We start from the raw sequence: 22,189 nt of genomic DNA, 5'->3' as shown, positions 1-22,189 counted from the left end.
GTCATGACCTATTCCTCATTGTAGGCTACAGTAATACGAAGCCCAATTTAAACTTCATGACCACATCGCTTGCCAAAAATGAAAATGCTGAAGAATACATTAGGCTTGCATGACAGAACAGTGTTAGCACAGACAGGTACTGTACTGACTGACTATACCCTGATTTATAGTGTGTCACGCAACGAATATACAGTATACCTACAAGCTCACAAACTCGTTGCGGATGCGCCGCATTGTGCGACCGCCACGCGTTGTGAGCTTGTCAATCGCTTGTTCACCATGTCGTATGACGACGGACTACAATAAGGAATGTGACTGACGTACAACAGACGACGCAGACCAGCATCTTTATTTGATCACAAAGAGTGACAGACAAGCCTTTCATTCCCTCAAACATAAGGCTTTACTCGTTATATTCTTTGAACAAGTTTTTATTGGAACAACAACAGTACAAGAAGGCTGAATGAAGAGTCAACATCAAAACGATTCATCCTCCCTTTCGAGGTGGCAGAGGTGCTCATCAAAATCTTAAACATATCTGGAGTGATATATTCAGACTTTCTGGCCCATCATTGATGTGGACGTCGATTTTCAATCCACAGGAAGACAGACTGTATTTTCTTTGAATCATTTGTCGTGTCGACAGCACAAATGATACATTTTCAGTATAAATCTTTAATTTTCATTATGCTAGGATTTAAGGGATTTGGGTTAGCAGCAGTACCAATAGTCTTTTGTTTCATTCATTCATTTAAGTTACTGGTTCTCTTTGGTTAGGAACCAAAATGGGTCGGTGTACAAACGAAACCAAATGGATCCTTACGGGTCCATTTTGTTCCATTTCTACATTCTCCCTCCTCTGGAAGGGGGGGGGGGGGGAACCTCAAATAGGGGTCTGTGGCCTGCCTAATTTATATCAAACTGATGTAAGCCTATACTCAAAGCCTTGCATTTCTCTAGGATGAAGGTTAGTCGTCCTCATTCAGCCTTTGTAGAATATTCAGACAACACGACAGAAAAACTCATACTGTAGGACCCCAAAGCACCTGGGTACGTGTGTCCGTCACACCGCCCGTCGGTAAAGAATCAATCAATCAATCAATCAAAGTTCAAAGTCCTACACTGGTATTATTACGAGTGATTGATTACAGAAACCCCACAGAAATATGGACTATAACTTTCATAAGGTGCTTTTCATCATTTTATAAACTGTTTACAGATACTGCATGACAAGCACTGCCATACCGTATACATTTATGGCACATTTATGTACAATAAACATTATTGATTACTTGTGATATTGACCAGCTCCCTTCCCTTAGCTGGAAACCGCTAAATCATGAGTTCACTACATGTGATACATTATTATCCTCTGTTTCCAGAGGGACGCAGGAGTCACCGTATCACACAACCACTATGTGTGAAAAGGTCAAATTAGAGCGGTATATACTTTAATACCCAGTAAAACTATTGCTAGATTTTATTTAGACTCGCAATTAATTTACCTTCACGGCCGAGCTACGCCAGAGAATGTGCGCACGCACAAAACGCTACACCAGATCTGTGGGCGTGCGCAGATTTGCCGTGGGGGCATACGCTCGTGAAAGAAAATAGAACCGATCCTATTTTTAGAGCATGCGTAATTGCGTATGCTGCTATCCGTGCGTCTGGTGTACGGTAGTTGGTATTATTTCCAAACGCGCTGTACACACGCAGTAAATTCCACACGCAGGCACGCTTGGTGTAGCTCGGCCATCATACTAATAGAGAGGACAGAATACTGTTAACCACTTAAGCCCTGATAATAATAATAATAATAATAATAATAACTTTATTTATATAGCACCTTTTTAAACAAAGGTAACAAATGCTTAAAAAAATGTGAGATATGCTGTATATACAACAGCATATTATATACTTAGTTGACGGGGGGAGGGACGGGGGGTCCCTCAGGGCTGTATACTTGGTCCCCTCCTTGTTTCCCTCTACACCAAACCTCTTCGTGAAATAGCCAATCTACAAGTTCATGACACGTGATGAATCTTCAGCTTGTAGATCTGCTATACTTGCTATTATGACATGCCCAGAATCGGGACTCTAGGGTGTATGTGGTCAAGGCCCAAACCACACCAATGATTCGCCATGCAGCTCCTTGCAACCAAACGAGGAGTTGCATGAAGTCACATGAAGTTGCAAGGAGTTGTATTGGTGTGACATGTCCTAAAAACTGTCTTTTTGCAAGTAGTTGTATTGGTGTGAACCGTGTGACATGACATGTCCTTAAAACTGTCTTTTTGCAAGGAGTTGAGACTAGTTGCATTGGTGTGGTTTAGGCATTAAAACCAGGTTTCATTTGATGGGGGGGGGGGGGGGGGGGGGTGATCCCCATGGATATAAGAACAAAACAATGTACATGCATGAAAAACAGGCAAAAGATACATATTCCATTCCATTGATTTCAACAAGGATGGCACCAAGAAGTCTTGTTTTTATTTGTGTGTGTGTTCTTGGTTTAGCTTGGCATGGCTCTGCATCAAGGCCTCTGGCTACTGCCCAGTTAGAAAGCACAGGGTGCGGGTGGGTGGTAGACGGAGAACTGAGGTATGGGGGGGGGATTGGGACATACATACAGTTCTCCAAACCTCCCCCCCCACACAGGGAGCGCTTGGGAAGAGTTTATTGCCATAAGCAGAAAGAGGCGAGGAAGAGGAGAGGAGGGGGGGAGGGGTTTGGGGGAGAGAGAGGTGGTGGATGGATGAAGGGGCAGCAATGTCGTCTGTCCTATTGCACGCCTGGCGTCGGGGCTCCACCGAGTGCGTTGCATTGCGTTGCGTTTGGACGGCGTCAAAAAAAATCAACCGGGGCGAATGGGTGATGCCGTCCAAACGCCCTCCAGGCGTGACCGTCGGCAGTGGAGCACCCTTCATCAGTGATTAAAAAGGGAACATTCCCTGCGTTGACGCTGACGGACGGCCGACGGCTGCAGTGGAGCCCCGGCGTGGCTGAGTCTGTTTGTGCTGTCTGTCTGTCTGTCTGTCTGTCTGTCCTCACACTGTGGAAATCAATTTGCCATCTGTGGAACTGTGGAACAAAGACAGGGAGAGGCTTCCAGATGGGCTGTGCTCAGGAGAGGAAGAACAGCCCAACAAACACAACCGTAGTGGTGGGGAGGTATAGAGGCAGGCCTCGTTCTACCTCCCACAAGCCACGCATGAGAAATGAGGAAAAAAATAATAATTATGATCTAATTTCCCCTAACCATAATTCTGGGGAGGTACAGTGGTCATTCTAACGTGGTATCGTCTACTAATGGCCACGAGGGAGATAAGCCCCGGTCACACATCTGCGTCAGACGCAACTTAAAACGCCTGCGGTCTCCGAGGCGTGACGGGACTGCTTCCCCGCTCACTTCCATCACAGGAGAGAGAAAAGGAGTGGAGCGCAACAGATGCATCCCGTTGGCGGCACGAAACACGCGAGGACCGATGCTCGTGAAGCACCGTGTTAAATATCGGTGAACATTGACCGGGTGGTGCCACCCAATAGGACAGAAGTAGTAATTTTCAAAAGCTTCCGTCCTACAGTCTGGAGAACGGAAGCTCTGGTCATGAGACAGTAAAAGATAAAGCGGAAGTGAAGCCTCCTCCCCACTTCCGTTTCGTCTTTACAGTCGCCGCAAATGTATCCCAATATAAATCGAAATCATCTAAGCATAATATATAGCTTGCTGCTTAGCAGAAATGTAAATAAAAAATTATAAAATACTTTAACCGGCAATGACCTTAAGGTGGTTGAACACTGGACACGTTTTTCGGAAAACCGATGGAGAAACGCCGCTAGAAATCCGAAAAACACGTTCGGTGTGTGGGGACCTTTACTCGGATTTCGGGATGTGTAGCTCCAGACTCTATATAGCATTCGGAGATCGTGGAATAGTTGTCTGGCCACGCGACACTATAGGACAGAAGCGATGTGAATTGACCCCACTTGGACTACACACCGTTAAAGCGTCTCTCCTGCCAGCATTGCCCACAGCCCTGCAGGATAGCATGGGAAATGGATGCATCAGACTATGGGCTGATGCATCATCAGCATGCATCGCAGATGCGTTGATTAGAGTGCGTCTGGCGCAGATGTGTGACCGGGGGATGTACTGTACAACAGTGTGTTGTGCAGATCAGGGACAACTTTGGGTTTTTTTTCAACAAAGGTTCATGTTTTAGGTTGTTATTAGAGAAAGTAAAAGATGAGTGTAATTTTCATTTGCTGCTTTCTTTAGTTTTAACGATTTTACCTATTTTTTGACGGGGGGGGGATTCGAATAAGTGGCTAAATATTTCTTTATTGTTATTTAGGCTACTACAACATCTGGCCACAAAAGATATCCACAGCATTCTATTGAATATGAAGGAAGTTGTTCGTTCAGAGTTCAGACACACAGAAAACAACAACTGTGGCTGACTGATGTAATTTCCTGGGGTCTAGTAGGACTATAGTAAATAATAATTAAGAAATCACCATAAAATGTAAAAAAAATACATATTTAGCCACATATTTAGCCCCCGCCCCCATCAAAAATAGCTTAAATCGCTAAATCACTAAAGAAAGCAGCTTTTTTTTTAACACTTATCTTTTACTTTCTCTAATAACCTAAAACATGAACCTTGGTTGAAACCCCCCCCCCCCCCCAAAGTTGTCTTTTAAGCAGCTGGAAACTGTGGTGGATTATGGAACATTGTAAAATTCTGAGACAAATTCACATTCAGAATTTTACTGTGAAGCAGCTGAGCTATAGGGGTGGAAGGAGCTGGGAGGTCAAAGTGCTTTTTAATTAACAAAACAACCTTTGACTTTAATTAAAATTAACCCAAAAGACCATTTTCAACCTTACGCTCATTCTAAGATGGCACCATTTGTCTCTCTTTTAGAGGTGGCTTGTGGACCGTTCAGAAACGTGCCACAGCCAAGAAGTATTGGAAACTAGAGTAACTAGAGTTACTTTCTTCCGGTGATTGTCCTGTTTGTGTCTTGGAATACGTGTCTACTGTAGGTACACACTAGTGCTGCTATGGACTTGCACTCTCTCTCCCTCTCTCCCTCTCTCTCTCTCTCTCTCTTGCTCTAGTATTTTTTAGGGGCACTAGCCCCTCCTATAAACAGCTACACTGTAGATTCTGTCTTAACACAAACCATTAAATGCCATCGACAATGAATGGAGAACTTACGTCATAGGCCTATGTGTCTGTCGGTATGTCTGTCTGTCTGTCGGTATGTCGGTGGAAACCCTTGGCCAATAAGGGACCACCAATCTTGGTGACGAAACTAAGGTATGTTTCAAGGTTTGGTATAAGGTCAATAATTGATTAGAGCGCCCCTCACTTCACACGGGTGTGATTTTTTAATTCAGGATCATGACCCTTTGCCCAACAGTTTGGGCAAAGGGTTTGTTTGCAGTTGAGGGTTTTAATTTTGAATTATGTATTTATTTATGTGTACTGTAAAACATGAGCACCGTTCATATGAAATAATTAAAGAAACAAGTTCTCTTTGTTATAGGAATTGGCTGCACCCTCTGGCTTTAAAAGTCAATAGTTGAATGCATATAGAAAAGTATTATGAACTGATTCTTACCTTGTAGGGAAACGGGGCTCATACTCTTCAACTCCTTGCTGTAATATAAAAAAAAGAAGAAAAGAAAAGGTATACAGACTCATTAATTCCTGATGGATCTATTTTAAAATGTGGTTAAATTTGTCATAATCAAAAGGAACCAGTAGATGGCAGCAGAGTCACAGCAACATGTAAATATGAGGGCTAAAACAATATTCACTAAAACATTATGGAATTTAGTTATGGAGGTTATGGATTACAATATACTGTGTGTATAATATACCATGGGTGTGTGCATGCGTTAGTGAGCGAGTATGAGAGAGAAACAGCGAGAGAGAGAGAGAGCAACAGAGAGACAGACAGAGAATGCAGTCTCTCTCCTGAGGCTTATTAACCACTTAAACCCTGTATAATTAGCTGACTGGAGTCCCCCAGGGTTCTTATATAAGATCCCCTTGCTTTTATCACCTGTACACCCAATATATCTTCACTGTAGATGCCGATCTACAAGCTCACAATGCGTATGCGTTGTGAGCTTGTAGATCGGCATCTTCAGCTAAAATCTCTCTTCACCTCTGAGCACTGGAGTCCTTACTTCCCCTCCATGTTAAACCATTTCTCTCACTTATTCTGTAGAACGCCTCGTCTTTGATTGTGTTATTGGTACCCAGACTCTCCTTTTGTTGAGTGATTTGCGTTATTGGTACCCAGACTCTCCCATTGGTGTCTTTGATTGTGTTATTGGTACCCAGACACTCCATTGGTGAGTGATTTCCAGTGCAAACAGGGCAGGTTGGCAGGTGAGTGTGCGTGCGTGCGTGTGTGCATTTGCAGCGCCCCCCACCTGTGAGAAGCCTGGCCCTGCCACGCTGTAGGGGCGTTGCTGTGGTCTGCTGTGTGCCAGCGCAGCGCCACTCTGTGCCGCCATGCGGGAGTGCATGCTGTAGTCTGGGACCGGAAGAGACATGTCTTCCTTCTCCAGGAGGTTTCCTGTACTGCTGCTCCTCCCATGGTGGAGGCTGTGCGCGCACACGCACATGCACACGCACACGCACACGCACACACACACACACACACACACACACACACACACACACACCAGAGTTAAATTAAGTTACATTTAATTACTTATGGTGTCAACTGTATGACAAAATCCATATCATCTTTTAAATCACTTCTCAAAACCCATTTTACAGACTTGCTTTTAATTAATTGACAACCTTGTTGTTTCTCTTCATTATTGCTCACATTTTAGTTTCACGTCTTTTATTTATTGTGCCTTATGTACGGTCACGCTGTATCTGTTTTATTCGTAATGGTACGTAGTAAAATGAACACTACGGGTAAAGTCACTTTAGTTAAGCACATCAGTCTGCTTCATTCCTACCTGCTGCCTCATATTCTACACTAATCTAAAGAGCTGTATCTGTGGTGCGAGTCGTGTGAGGAAGAATACATACTTGTGCACTCGAAGCTGTCTCATGGAGTCACCGTCACCGTCTCCGTCGGAGATGAGCTGCGTGTAGGAGAAAGGAAACCAGCCACGCCTGGGAGAGGCAGAGCAGACGCACGTTAGCTATGCATCAAAATTAACAACACATTAGCCACGCATCATAATTAACAACAAAACGCTTTCGAAACCCCAGACCAATTAAAAGCCGCTTAACAGCTAATTATACGTTGTGAACTTGTATATCGGCTGTTTTCGATATTGGGTATTGGTACGACAATGTGCTGTGCCACGTTGTGAGCTTATATAGATCCGTTCTTGAAAATGTTTACATTTTTGGAAACATGTAGTGTGGTCCTCTATATGGGGACCTACCACGGGTCACAGACACAGTCAGAGAGAGAAGGATTAGGCATCCAGAACTAGTGGCAAACAATAACCCAGGTCAAAGCCATGCAGGAAAGGCAAGAAGCGCACCACCTACATAATGTAGATGCATTGCGGTGCGACAGCTTAGCTAACAACACTGTAGAGCTCAAGACCCTGATGCTAGATAGGAGGCAGCGATTCAAGAGTCCCCAGTTGGTGTTGGCTAGACCGCACTCTGGCATTGCGGCGCTAGGATGACCAGATGTCCCCCTTTGCGTGGGACAGTCCTCATTGCAGCGCTAGGGTGACCAGATGTCCCCCTTTGCGTGGTCCTCATTTCCAAGACTTTTCAGGCGTCCCACAAATTGAGACCCTGTCCCACATTGTGACTGGCAGGCATCATTATTCAAATGCCCTAATAGTTAAGTCTCCCAATCGTTGGATTTCTGTTGTAAAGCTCTCTTCATTTTTCTAGTCTATTTTCCTGCAAGATGTGTCTGTTAAAATAACATGAGGAATATCCCCTAGGCTACAGTAGCAAGTTGGCCATACCACCCATGACCAAAATTTGCATTTTAAAACAAAATGTGAGACGCCAGCAGTTTAATAACAAAATGATGAGTAATATTACGCCTATGGTCGAATATGCTAACCCCCCCCCACATGAGTGATACTTCTGTCCCTCAAATGAACAGTTTGGATCTGGTCACCCATGTGCGCATGCACGCATCCACATGCATATATGGGCGTGTCTGTGGCTCTGTGTGCTCAGTCTGCTCACATCCTGTTCTTCTCGTTCTCGCCGTAGTGCCATCCGTCGCGGGCCTCGGGCACCAGCAGCGTGATGACGTCTCCCTCGGTGAAGCTGAGCAGGGTGCTGTTGTCACCGGCCGCGTGGGAGAAGATGGCCTGGACGCGCATCCTCCCGTTCTTCTCCAGCCCCGCCGCCATGGAGCTGGAGCGGGGCAGCGTACGCGTCTCCGCTGGACAGGAGGGGAAAGAAAGACCTTGTTATAGACCAGCGGTTCTCAAACTTTTACATCTCAAGGAGCCGACCAGAGGCAGATTCTACAAATGCCTTGCATTAGTTCTCGCAGATGTACAAGACTAGAACTTTCGCTCGCTCATGTCTTAGGGGCAAAAAAAGACAGCATGCACCTATAACCCATAACACATTGTACTGCATGACCCGCGTATCACGTGACCGGGCGTAGCCGCAGAAAGACTTTGCGACGCGATGCTAGGGAGTAATACTGGATGGAATAGAGGGTATGTGCGTGACATCATCTGAGTGGCAAAAAAACTACTTTCTGGCCTTGGCAGCCCATTCATCCAAACAGAAAGGTCCTGTCTGATTGCATTAAACAATGTTAAACTCACCAACATTGCAGCTGTACGAAAAGCTTGAATTATCCTCATTATAATTATCCTATTCATAAAAATCCACCATAGAAACGTTATGAGCTATACTTTCTGTATAGAAATGCCCTGCATTTGATTATTTTTGTCACAGTTTGGAAGTGCTTGTTTTCAATAACAACATTTTGCTGCCTCCTGCATTATGTGACAAGCTGCATTTCTCACCTATTTATATGCACAGCTACACAGCTGACACACTGATCCGGATATTTTCGAAAATCTTCACTTATTTATCCGTTTCCCAAAAGCTCCGTTTGAGTGGCCGAAAACTCTGTTTGCGTGTGGCTGAAAGGCTCAAACGCCCAAAATAATGTGCGTTTAGCAAAAGATCCATATATGTGTGTAACCTGGGCCTTAGAAACAGGTGCTACGCAGGACGGTTGAGTGATTTCCAAGGAGCGCTTCCAAACTCCAACACTCCATGCTGCTCAATGTTTTGCCACTCAGTCTAGATGAGGGGGGCATGTCCTGATGGGAAAACCATGCATGTGCATACTCTCTATTAACGGAAATGTATTTATGCGATAATAAGAGATATAGGAAAACATCACTTAAGATCTCAGTAGATCAGAGCATGTGAAGGTTATACTTTGTCGCATGGCCCTTGTGGGTGACCTGCCATGCCATGCTTATGAATTTTTTACTGATTTGCTTGAGGAAAAGAAAAATCATATTGTGGGTCATGTGATAAGGTATAAAATATGCGTATTAAGCGTGCCGTGGTGTGACGTGGTCTGCTCCATCCTTACTCAGCGTGGTCTTGCTCTTGGCGGGGGCCACCTTGCGGACGGGCAGGGTGTTTGAGTACCCCTCCCCTCCTCCCTGCCGCTGGCTCTGTGGCGAGGCCTTGCCCGCCTGGGCAGCAGCCTTGCCCTCCATCCAGTGCTGGTAGTCGTCTCCTCCGTGGGCGCCGCCCGACGACGTGCCGTTCGTCAGCGGCATCCCTCCGTCGGCCCCCCCGCCCATCAGCCTCTGTTGTGCAAACGGCGGGGAAAGGAATTTACATGGCGCTAAGAGAGATGCATTCTTGGATCGCCCCTCCTCACTCTCTTTGTGTCCCACCCCCCCCCCTCTTCCTCTCTCCAACCCCCTCTCCCTACCCCCCTCGTCTCTCTTTCTCCCCCCCCCTTCTTCCTCTCTCCAACCCCCTCTCCCCCACCCCTCTCTCTCTCTCGCATCACCAAGTGCAGTTATGTAATGAAATGAGAAAAAGAGGTTGCGCATCAGCCATGGTTTTCAATAGAGTGCTAGACTCAAACTCCAGTGTACACCAAAAAATAGGAATTTAAAAAATATATGTCCAAAAACGGTAGCACATCTAAAATTTCAAATAAATGCAGGACAAAGTACTCACATTTCGACTTATTTTTTATTGGAAATGCTCTGATGAAGGCTCATAGCCGAAACGCGTAAGCGTTAGTTTTTGTTGGTGTGTGTCAATAAAAAAAAATGTGAGTACTTGTGTCCTACATTGATTTGAAACTTTAGATGTGCTACATTTTGGGGATTTTTCTGGTCTGCAGCCCATCGGTCGCGAGATGTAAAGTGGATGTGATGTACAGATCAGCTAATGACTGATTCATCGAATTAGCCGATGTACAAGCTCACAGCACGTCACATCGCAATGTGTTGTGAGCTTGTAGATCCGTTATGTTCAGCTAAACATGACGAGTGACTACTATAGGCTACTATACAGGCAATGAATTCACAGACTCATTCTGAACGGGCATCGTACTAGTACGTCTAATAGGGTGAACTAGCCTCAGGATCAACACTGAACCGACACAATCCTAATCTCACCATCGTGTCTTCAATCTCATCCTCCAAGTTCCATGATTCATTCCATGATTACTTATAGGATGAGATTCAACGGTTTTCTTTGGGAGCACACACCACCAAGTTACAGTACATGCACCATGGTGGGTTCAAATTAAAAGTGTTTAATTAGAACACATTTCCATGTGAATGTATTTATGAATGAGTACATTTATTCAGTTTCCTTTTCTAGGGTAGCAGTTCGGCTGCTTGTACGCGACAAGCTAATTAGCGTAGCCCAGCACTAACGATGTCATTTGCATGGCTGAGGGTTCCTGAGGATGCTTTGAGGTCTGTCATGATGCGACGGCAGAGCGGGGGGGCAGAACGGGGGGGCATTATTCACTGCCCGATAACACACTCCAGAATCCTAATTAAAGGCATTGTTATAGGCCGAATGCATCGCTCTCACTCTCGTGTGTTTATGTGTGTCACAGATCTTTGCACCCCAACATAGATCTGAAGCACACTCGAACTACATGCATTGCACTCACTCAAGCAGAGACACACTCACACGTACTCACACGCACGTACACACGCACACACACACACACACACACACACACGCACACAAACACACACACACACACACACACACACACACACACACACACGGGTTGCTCTCCATCACAACAGCTCTTCAAAGCATTCAGGGAAATAGAATCGCTGGATAACAGCATGAGGCTGAGGTATTAGGTGTATTAGGCTAATCAACACTCACAACAACATAAACCTAACGAAGCATCGTTATGCAGCCGAGGTCATAATCATTCAACAAACCCTCCTAACAAACCAAAGGTATATTGAAAAAATAAAGATCTGCAGTGCATGACAACCAGGAAGCAGCTGGAACCAACCTGTTGTGCCATGAGGGCGGCCAGCTCCGGGGGGACCGGCAGGGGTTTGGCGCCAGGGATGGGTTCAGAGATGACCTTGGAGCCTGGCGTGTGGTGGTGGTGGTGGTGGTGGGCAGCGCCACCAGGCCCCTGACTGATCATCTGCTGGGCCAGAAGCATGGCACGGTCGGGAAGCTTGTTGGGTTCCGCGCACGACTGCTGCCACATCGGCATCTTCTGGGAGAGAAGCTCCTTCCCCTGAAGAACACATGGAGGTTGAGGGAGAGCCAGATGTTATGTACAAATAAATCAAATCACTGACAGCGTGTTGCGGGTTTGACACCCGATCCCGACGACCTTTGCCGCGTGTCACCCCCCACCTCTCTCACCATTTCCATACTGTACACTATCCAATAAAGGCAGAAAAAGCCCAAAAATATACCTAAAAAAAATCAGAGGGAAGAAGACCAATGGAGGGAGAGAGGGAGAGAGAGACACGAGAAAAAGAGAGCGATGAGTACACTCATGGGATGCAGAGCCTCTCTTTACAGGCATTTTGAAGGGCTGACTTGCAACTCCTCAATTGGAAATCCCAAGTGGGCTTACGAAAAAAGAAGAAAAAAAACCCGCCTCATTTGCTTTCAATCATGGAGCGAGCGAGTGAGGAGGAGGCAGTTGAAGAAACAAAGAAACAAAAAGCCGTGAGGAGATACCGAATAGAAGCTCAAACTTTTCTCTTTCAAGCAGGTAGTTTAAAAAACACACGTCTCCCTCCGTCTGTCTGTCTGACTCAGAGTTGTGTGGTCCCTGTGCTGTGCGTGGGCTCCCAGAGGGAGCAGGTGTGTGGGTGGAAGGATCAGACGAAATTAGCATACAAATAGAAAAACCTAGCAAATAGCAAAAACCTGTCATGAAGTTCTAATTTTATACTTTCCCATGACGTTGTCACATGGCAAAAATAGATAAATGAACAGGTTGAAAAGTATCTTGCCACAAATAAATTAATGTACGAGTTCCAATCTGGCTTCAGAACATCCCACTCCACTGACATTCCTGTTCTGTTCTTTGACTATATAGAAGTGTCTATTTGTACATATCTAAATGTTTTGATGAATTGAACATGGTGGACCCTCTTTACAGTCTTTGTATTGAGTTTGTGCTTGAAATGTACTGTAATTCTGAAATAAATATTTCAATCAATCAATCAAGATGAAGTCAAAGTGACTGTGGGAAACAGCGGAAGGACTAAGGAGGGTGAGAGAAAGAGAGACACACACAGCCAGGCGGTGGCTCTGCAGTGTTCTTGTAGAAGTAGGCCACTCTCCTGCCCTCACTTGTCTCTCTCTCCACTCACCACCCACCCACACGCCCTCCACCTCCCTCCATGGTCCCACATCACGTGCACATCCTCTGCTCCCGGTTCAGACAGCCCAGAGCCATAGAGTAAGACAGAGTTACGACATTGAGGGGGCAGAAAACAGCCTGGTCACGTGGTTCATGTACTTGCGCGAGCCCATAGACTCATTCCGTAAACTTCCGGTTGTCCCTTTTAAAAAGGGACAAACCAATAGAAGTCCATGTAGAAGAGCCTGGAGCCATGAAGTGAACGGAGTTGTTGTAACTCTGTCTTACTCTATGGCTCTGAGACAGCTACTGTGCTCACTGCTCGGGCACGAGCACATCTCAGACACAGACAGTTCTTAGGTAACACAAAGCTGCTGACGAACCATTTCTGGAGACAATGTCAGCAGCAGAGTCACGATAGTGTGTCCTCTCTGCAGATACTGCTATCTGCATTGCATGAATACGTGCATGTACTTCCTGGATGCTATGCATGAATACTCGCATGTACTGTGTGGAAGCAAATAGGGGTGCACGGTATTAGAAAAGCATTGCGATATTCGATACCTCGATAACAATATGAAATGCAGTAAAAAAAAAGAAATGCAGTACCTGTATATCGTTTTAATGTCTTCAGGTTAAGCCTAAATGCAATAATAATATTAGGCGTGCTGCCATTCAGGATGGAAAATAAAATTGTCCTGTTGGATTTGGGGAGAAGTAGTTTCAGGGGCTACTGGAAAGGGAAGTACAGTACTTGATATAAACAGAAAACGTTCAGTTGAGAGGGGCATATGGGGATGATCTTTACGTCATTTCCAGGACGTCTTCACCAGTTGAAACAAAACACTGTAGCTTATTCTGGGCCAGATCTGACTATTATGACTTAATTTAAGTTGATCTAGCCTTGTTTCGGACTCTCTCCGAGTCACCCCGGGACCTCCGTCTTAGTGGCCAGAATTTATGTTGGTTGAAACCAGGTGATATTCTGGGCCAGATCAAGACTAGTCAGATTTGGATAGCCCCAATAGAGACACTAATTCGTCCTGGTCCTGACCGTGCTTTCTGTGAAGGCCTATTCATACTTTAATATTATTTTATTGGTAAAAAGGTCAATTGCCGTCTGTCTGTTAGACCAGTGCTGTATTTGAAGGCCCTAGTAGAAGATACTGGTTGCGTTCAGAATTTATTGTCTCCCGTCTTTGCACAAAATAATAGAAATTGCTCGATAGTGGGCTCGATAAGGACCCGGCTCGATAAGCCTGATCGACAAGGTGATCGTCATCAATAAAGATTAACGAGCTCCATCCCTAGTAATGATAAAATGATGAAATAAAGCCATTGTCCGCTTATCACCTTGCTGTGGTAGGTGTTGCTGTTCTTGGCCACGGCACACTGTCGGTCCACCAGGAAGCAGAACCTCCGCCTCTCCTCAGACAGAGCGTTCTTGTAGCCCTCTGCGATGTAGCTCTCCAGCTCGCTCTGCTTGCTGCTGATGGCCTCCACGTACTGCATGGGGGAGAGAGGGAAGGAGGGAGGGAGGCGGACCACATGAAGTCACATGGCAGACGGATAGAGATGTTGCCCAAGATATCATGGGGGGCTGTCTTGTATATTGCCGACGACTTATCTGTGACAAATCATGGATTTGTGCTCCGGCTCTACGCAGAATTATCAGCGTGGAAACAAATGGATTTGTTTAGCGTTTTACATAAAAAGACTCAAACTTTGTTAACGTGCATGCTGACATAAGAGAACAATATTCAGTCTTTGGAACACGTTTCACCCTCTTGTTCCTTTTATCGACAAAGCTCCATAAACCCTCTTTGTCCTTGAACGAGGGCACTAACGGCACAATGCATGTCTTGTCCAGCCCAAAGTCTAGCGGAACCACTGACCCACGTGTGAGAAGCAGCGCGGTGCCGAGGCCTGAACCAAAGGTAACCTGTAACCTGTTACAGCAGTGGCTCTCAAACTGTTTCATGTCAAGGACCCCCAAGGGACCCACAAGGGATTTAAATCTCTCAATTGAATTTATATTGTAAAATCAATGTTAATGGAACTCTAAGAGTGTACACATGGAACCAAATGCATTGTGTACACTCTCTGAGTTAGAGACCCATAAGGGTCCATTTGGTATCTAACCATCAGTTAGCTGGGGACCCCCTGCAACTCCCTCAAGGACCCATAGGGGTCCTCAGACCCCACTTTGAGAACCACTGGTGTACACAATACATACAGTTTGCATAATTGTCAATCGTTTCCACGTTGAAAAATGTCCATACACGTCACAAAGTGACATGTTGCACTATATATATACAATGTTAAAATGTCTGTTGTTCATATTAGATGTGTTCAAACTTCAAAGATTCAAATATAATATATAAGGTAAACGAATGACAAAGTAATCATAGCCTGCCAGGTTTCCATGGATTTCAAAATGAGCAGATATCAGGGGAGTCATGCAAATTAAGCCATTCTAGTGGAGTCGCAGAATAAAAATAGCTGGAAATAATTAGCATAATGGTTCCTCTGTAAAGAGTTCAATCTTACAGGGAGACATTAGAACAAAAAGGTCTAGTAATTCACAAATGGTTATGAGTTAATTATCGCATGATTCATCTTTACATGCAGTCAGCCGACGCACGCACGCACGCACGCACACACACACACACAGACACACACACACACACACACACACACACACACGGGTGAAGGCGTAGAAATCAGATCCCTGTGGAATACCTGCCCAATATTCACCAATGAAAATGTGCGCGCACACACACACACACACACACACACACACACACACACACACACACACACACACACACACACAAACACACACAGTACAGTAATCCACTGGAGTCATTTCTTGGCATCAGCTGTGGTTATTGTTATAGGACACGACACACACACAGTGCTGTTACAGAACTCATTACAACGGGAGCAGGTATGTATTCACTGTAAATTACACACAGATTGTATTTTTTCCTGCTCTCCACACCACACCACCCTGGAGAGTTGCTCTTCACGGTGGTCTTAATCACACTGTTCCTAGCTTTACCCCCCTCTTTGGCTTGTTATTGTGCTTCCTTTAACCCTCTCTCTCTCTCTCTCTCTCCTAATGATGACACCCTTCAGCTGTAGCCACCTGCAGTTCATACCTCTGTAACGAGCCTAATGGCTCAGCAATGACAGGAATGGCAGTAAAGAACAGACATGGATTTCATCTCTGTGTACAACGCACAGATTACAGAATGCCAAAGGGCAAATGAAAAGCTTCATTACCACTTGATAATACACAGCTTTTGAGAGAGAAAGAAAATCACTAGACCACTTCCCAATGTTTCTTAAATCCACATTCCTACATTGATGGCAGTCCGGTCCGTTCAATTCCAGTGTCCGTTGAATTCCATCACAAGCAGGCAAGTATAGGACGCACAGAAGACATCTGCCACATGGCGGCGCCACAGTGCCATGGTGATGGTGATCAGTGAGTAGAAAGCTTAATGTATTGTCTCTATTGCCACGCAGCCTGGTGGGATCAATACTCATCTAATCAGGAGTGTCATGTTGTAGTCACTGGTTTGTAGTCGCCAGGCCGGAACCACCAAACCGGAAACAGGACCAAATATAATTCCCCGTGATTGAAGGGCCCACCCAATAAAACCTGTGATGAGGCGTAGTTGAGCTTATAGGAATACGGTAGTTTGTTTGCTATGTCCATCTTCTATTCCAACTCGTAGGGACTGGCGAGACTTTTCCACATTGGGCGAGACTAAACTAGTACCAGTTATACTCGATTCAGCATTTAAATGGGGTTTGGGGGAACCAAAACAAAGTGGTGCCGAAAAACCGGAACCAAACAATCGATTTTGGGGGGTTGTAGTTTATGAAATTGGGTCACACACACATTCTCATTGGGCAGGGGCCAACAAGGCCAATGTCAAATCTCAAATAAGGAACCGAGACTCATTTTCCAAAATCCGGCAATTTATTTTGGGAACTGACCAACGGGCAACCTGTCTATTCTAAACTCTTCTGTACAACGACGGTGTTACACGCCGAAAACATCAGAACTCACAACACGTCGCATCCACAACCGTTGTATGCCGGCTATTTTTGGCTCCCGACACCTTATGATAAAGTATATAAACCATCCCACACAAACGACAGACGCGTGCGTTCGTTAGCACCGCGGCTCTCCTTCTGTCCAAACGCTGAGCAACAAACGTGTGGTTGAAGATCTCCGTCCCGCTCTGAATCCCTCATGAGGTCAACAGACGGGGGATCAGGTAGCGTGCAAAAACACACAGGTGATTCTTTTCACCGCAGGAAGGCTGGGTCGAGTGGAGCTAGAGCGGCCTGCTGTAAGGCTAGGCTACCATTAACAAGGTGTCAATGTACAGAGACTGGACTATGGACTAGTGGAGAGAGAATTTGTCCATGTGTGGAAAAATGTTTGTGTAACTCGACCTCACAGGTCCATTTGGTTAGGCTACATTTCCACACTTTCAGAGTTATTCCTATTCTAGGTACAGTACAGTACAGACGTGCATGTTTGTGTCTATCAGTTCTCTGCTCTGCTTCATGCAAATGAACAGTGAGTTGGGAGAAAATCAATAGGATGTCTGCTCTGCAGTACGTTTTGTTTACAAGACCAAAAAACAACCGAAAACAGCCCGCAACTACCAATATTTACCAGCAACGTACAGGAAAAACAAGCCGGATGTCGCTGATAATAAGCTGACTTGGCAACGTACACTGAGCCAAATAGGAGAAGCTGTCAGACAAGTCTTGACTCCTGCTGATCGCTGAACACACACACACACACACACACACACACACACACACACACACACACACACACACACACACACACACACACACACACACACACACACACACACACACACACACACACACACACACACACACACACACACACACACACACACACTACATAGCCTCTGGCTGACTGGCTCCCAAATGTACATATCACAACAAGCTGACAGGCAAAAGTAAAGAAATATTGCTGCATGTGCATCTAGTCTAGAAATGCAGTGACTAATATAACTTAAATATACAAGGAAATCACTCTCGCATTTATATAGTTGAAATAGTTGATCTACAACAAGTCACAAAGTGACGTCACGTGTTGTACGCTTGTACTGTAGGTCTGCTATTTCTGCTATTTTTGAAAAATGTTATAAAATGTTTGGACATTTTCCTACATGGAAACGATTGACGATTATGGAAAAATAATTGTGATTATCTCAAATAATTGCGATTAGGCAACGTCGTTGGGCCATTATGCTGAGAAATGCCATCTATCTATCTATATAAATGCACCATGTTTCTGTCTGTCTGTCTGTCTGTATGGCTGTAATGCATGTAACTCAAGTACCAGTCGCCCCACCGACTTCAAATTCGACACACGCGTTTCACACGCCTACAATATTCTAAGATAGATAAAGCCGATCCACAAACTCACAACGTGTCGTGATTAAAACGCAGACTCACAACACGTCATGATTTAATGCATTGTGAGCAGATCATGTTGTTTTTGAAGGGGAAAAAAAACACCATGGTGTAAGCGTGAAAGTCTTGATTTAATTGATGAAAACTATTAACAAGAGACAAATAATAGCTACATTGGGATCACATTGGGTTCTGTTTTACATTTCCTTACGGGTCCCATTTATACACTAGAGGATTTTAGGGAGGCATAGCGTTTAAAATGCATTAAATGGGGGTACGTGATGAATGCATATCAAACTGGGGGCTCTGGAAATGATAAGGCTTGAGAAGCACTGATTATGCAATACATTAGAGTCCGTTTATAGGTTTCTTTTTAATATGCCTCACACACCGCCTGCATTATGTGTATACGCATGTGTGGTGATCGCTCTCAGATCAGATATGCAGGATGCAGTATGTGTGGCATACACACGCTCCCAGAGTGGCTGGGAAACGTTGAAGCCCTACTGGTAGTTTGGGGTCCTTGAGAGAGTTCCAGGGGGTCCCCATCAATATGATAATTAGGAACCAAATGGACCCGTATGGGTCTGTAACTCAGAGAGTGTACAAATGGAACCAAATGGACCCTAGCGGGACCATTTGGTTCCATTTGTACACTCTCAAGAGTTTAATTAACTTTGATTTTACAATATGCATCGGGGTCCCAGAGATAGAAATTCCATTAAGTGAGGCCTTGAAATGAAAATGGTTGAAAATCACGGCTAGAGCCGCTCACACCTTCTCTCATGGGGGTCCTTTCCATATATTTTCAAATGTGGGTCTGCAGGTTAATGAGTATCATTTTGGGGGTGGTGACTGGTTTAGAGACTGACCCTCCTATGAGCAGAGAAGTGGAACCACTGGTTTAGAGACTGACCCTCCTATGAGCAGAGAACCACTGGTTTAGAGACTGACCCTCCTATGAGCAGAGAAGTGGAACCACTGGTTTAGAGACTGACCCTCCTATGAGCAGAGAAGTGAAACCACTGGTTTAGAGACTGACCCTCCTATGAGCAGAGAAGTGGAACCACTGGTTTAGAGACTGACCCTCCTATGAGCAGAGAAGTGGAACCACTGGTTTAGAGACTGACCCTCCTATGAGCAGAGAAGTGGAACCACTGGTTTAGAGACTGACCCTCCTATGAGCAGAGAAGTGGAACCACTGGTTTAGAGACTGACCCTCCTATGAGCAGAGAAGTGGAACCACTGGTTTAGAGACTGGCCCTCCTATGAGCAGAGAAGTGGAACCGCTGGTTTAGAGACTGGCCCTCCTATGAGCAGAGAAGTGGAACCACTGGTTTAGAGACTGACCCTCCTATGAGCAGAGAACCACTGGTTTAGAGACTGACCCTCCTATGAGCAGAGAAGTGAAACCGCTGGTTTAGAGACTGACCCTCCTATGAGCAGAGAAGTGGAACCACTGGTTTAGAGACTGACCCTCCTATGAGCAGAGAAGTGAAACTGCTGGTTTAGAGACTGACCCTCCTATGAGCAGAGAAGTGGAACCACTGGTTTAGAGACTGACCCTCCTATGAGCAGAGAAGTGGAACCACTGGTTTAGAGACTGACCCTCCTATGAGCAGAGAAGTGGAACCACTGGTTTAGAGACTGACCCTCCTATGAGCAGAGAAGTGGAACCACTGGTTTAGAGACTGGCCCTCCTATGAGCAGAGAAGTGGAACCGCTGGTTTAGAGACTGACCCTCCTATGAGCAGAGAAGTGGAACCACTGGTTTAGAGACTGACCCTCCTATGAGCAGAGAAGTGAAACCGCTGGTTTAGAGACTGACCCTCCTATGAGCAGAGAAGTGAAACCGCTGGTTTAGAGACTGACCCTCCTATGAGCAGAGAAGTGAAACCGCTGGTTTAGAGACTGACCCTCCTATGAGCAGAGAACCACTGGTTTAGAGACTGACCCTCCTATGAGCAGAGAAGTGGAACCACTGGTTTAGAGACTGACCCTCCTATGAGCAGAGAAGTGGAACCACTGGTTTAGAGACTGACCCTCCTATGAGCAGAGAAGTGGAACCACTGGTTTAGAGACTGGCCCTCCTATGAGCAGAGAAGTGGAACCACTGGTTTAGAGACTGGCCCTCCTATGAGCAGAGAAGTGGAACCACTGGTTTAGAGACTGGCCCTCCTATGAGCAGAGAAGTGGAGCTGTCTAACAACGTCCCTAACTAATGATATATTACACTTGGTTAAACCATAGAGTGACTTCACCATTAGTTAATGGTGAGGACCAGGAATGAATGAGGAGGTCATGATAAATTCATGATGACTTCATGTGCGAGTGTCATCATTAATTCATCATCAATGAGGCGCTAATTATACTGAACATGTATATGAACTAGCCTGCTCATATCGTGCAAGTCTGATCAAACCCTATAAACCCTCCCGTGCACTCAGATCAGCCAGCGCAAGGAAGCTGGACGTACCTTCACGAAAAACGTGGGGAAAACGCTCCCAACCTGTGAGTGGGGAGTGTTGGCTGATGAATGAATGTCAACATCCTAATGAAGCCGAATACTGGGGGGTCGAATTATGACAGGCAATTCCTGCTGTCAAAATATGACCCCCCGGGCCCCAGTCAAAAAACACTTTGTTTGAAATAGACACTCATGCTTTCCAAGGTGTGATTTGGGGTCCTAAGGATGCATACAAAATGAATATCAACATCTTAAAACCAAAATGTTGAATTGTGGGTTTGAGCTCACATGCCCTTTTGATGTAAATCAAAAGGGGGGGGTAACTACCTGTCAGTGGAGAGTGTTGGCTGGGAGGAGGAGTAGGACTAAGGCCCTATACGTCCTCTCTGGGGGACCCACAATTCAACATTTTGGTTTTAAGATGTTGATATTCATTTTGTATTCATCCTTAGGACCCCAAATCACACCTTGGAAAGCATGAGTGTCTATGTCAAACAAAGTGTTTTTTGACTGGGGGGGGGGGGGTCATATTTTGACAGCAAGAATTGTCTGTCATAATTCCACCCCCCAGTATTCGGCTGTATTAGGATGTTGACATTCATTCATCAGCCAACACTCCCCACTGGCAGGTAGTATACCCCCCCCGCCAGAGAGGACGTATAGGGCCTTAATCCTACTCCTCCTCCCAGCCAACACTCCCCCACTGACAGGAAGTTACCCCCCCCCCCCCCCCCCAAAACACTTCTGGCTCCGTCCAAAACTATGGAATGCAATTCCCATTGCAATCAGAACTGCAGACTCACTGAAAACTCACCTCTTCAGACGCCATCTTGGCCTGTAGCACTTGCCCTAGCCTCGGTGACCTTACAGGCATATGCAAGTGCGATTACGTGTGTCTGCTAAATGCCTACATTATGCCTACATAAAATTGTACATTGCAAGTAAAGTGTGACTCCAACTCAAGTCAAAGATAAAGGGATATGCATAATGTTAAATATGGGAGATAGCTTTTTGCCAGCTCCTTGAAAAGCGACTGGACAACATGTTGATCTACCCCTACTACGGACCGCAGTCGACACTTTTTCCTAATTGGCTGCTTCTAGGCTGCCTCTAAGCCAATGGGAGACATAAAACCCATACTCTGAATGCTGCAACGTGAAGCCGTGAGCTGAGGCAGATGCTGTGGCGCACACACACCGATTATAGATGTTCAGAAACCAGGGCTTTCTGCAGCTGGTAATTATGACTGAGTCATTCTTCAAACTCTTCTGAAAAAACACTTTCGTCAAACCGACACATTAACAAGAATTGGGTCGTTTGCAGAAAAAAAGAATGTGTGTGTGTGTGTGTGTGTGTGTGTGTGTGTGGCGTACAAAGAGCAAGGAAGAACAGTCTGAA

General features: G+C 45.4%; 1 protein-coding gene across 1 annotated transcript in view; it reads right to left on the bottom strand.

Annotated features, from left to right (window-relative positions):
• Positions 1 to 373: 373 nt before the first annotated feature.
• baiap2b (BAR/IMD domain containing adaptor protein 2b) overlaps positions 374 to 22,189 on the bottom strand; it is an 81,819-nt gene continuing 60,003 nt past the window's right edge. Inside the window, exons 7-14 of the mRNA XM_080788531.1 lie at positions 14,197 to 14,349; positions 11,521 to 11,757; positions 9,598 to 9,820; positions 8,211 to 8,412; positions 7,071 to 7,157; positions 6,455 to 6,629; positions 5,632 to 5,669; positions 374 to 3,081 (exon numbers count right to left, since the gene is read on the bottom strand). Of these exons, the coding sequence (XP_080644657.1) occupies positions 3,048 to 3,081; positions 5,632 to 5,669; positions 6,455 to 6,629; positions 7,071 to 7,157; positions 8,211 to 8,412; positions 9,598 to 9,820; positions 11,521 to 11,757; positions 14,197 to 14,349 (1,149 nt within the window). The 3' untranslated portion in view covers positions 374 to 3,047. The remainder of the gene's footprint in view (positions 3,082 to 5,631; positions 5,670 to 6,454; positions 6,630 to 7,070; positions 7,158 to 8,210; positions 8,413 to 9,597; positions 9,821 to 11,520; positions 11,758 to 14,196; positions 14,350 to 22,189) is intronic.

This window comes from Protomyctophum bolini (genome assembly GCF_963924005.1).
Source record: "Protomyctophum bolini genome assembly, chromosome: 18".
Classification (NCBI taxonomy): Eukaryota; Metazoa; Chordata; class Actinopteri; order Myctophiformes; family Myctophidae; genus Protomyctophum; species Protomyctophum bolini.
This window is presented reverse-complemented; position numbering and strand designations above follow the sequence as displayed.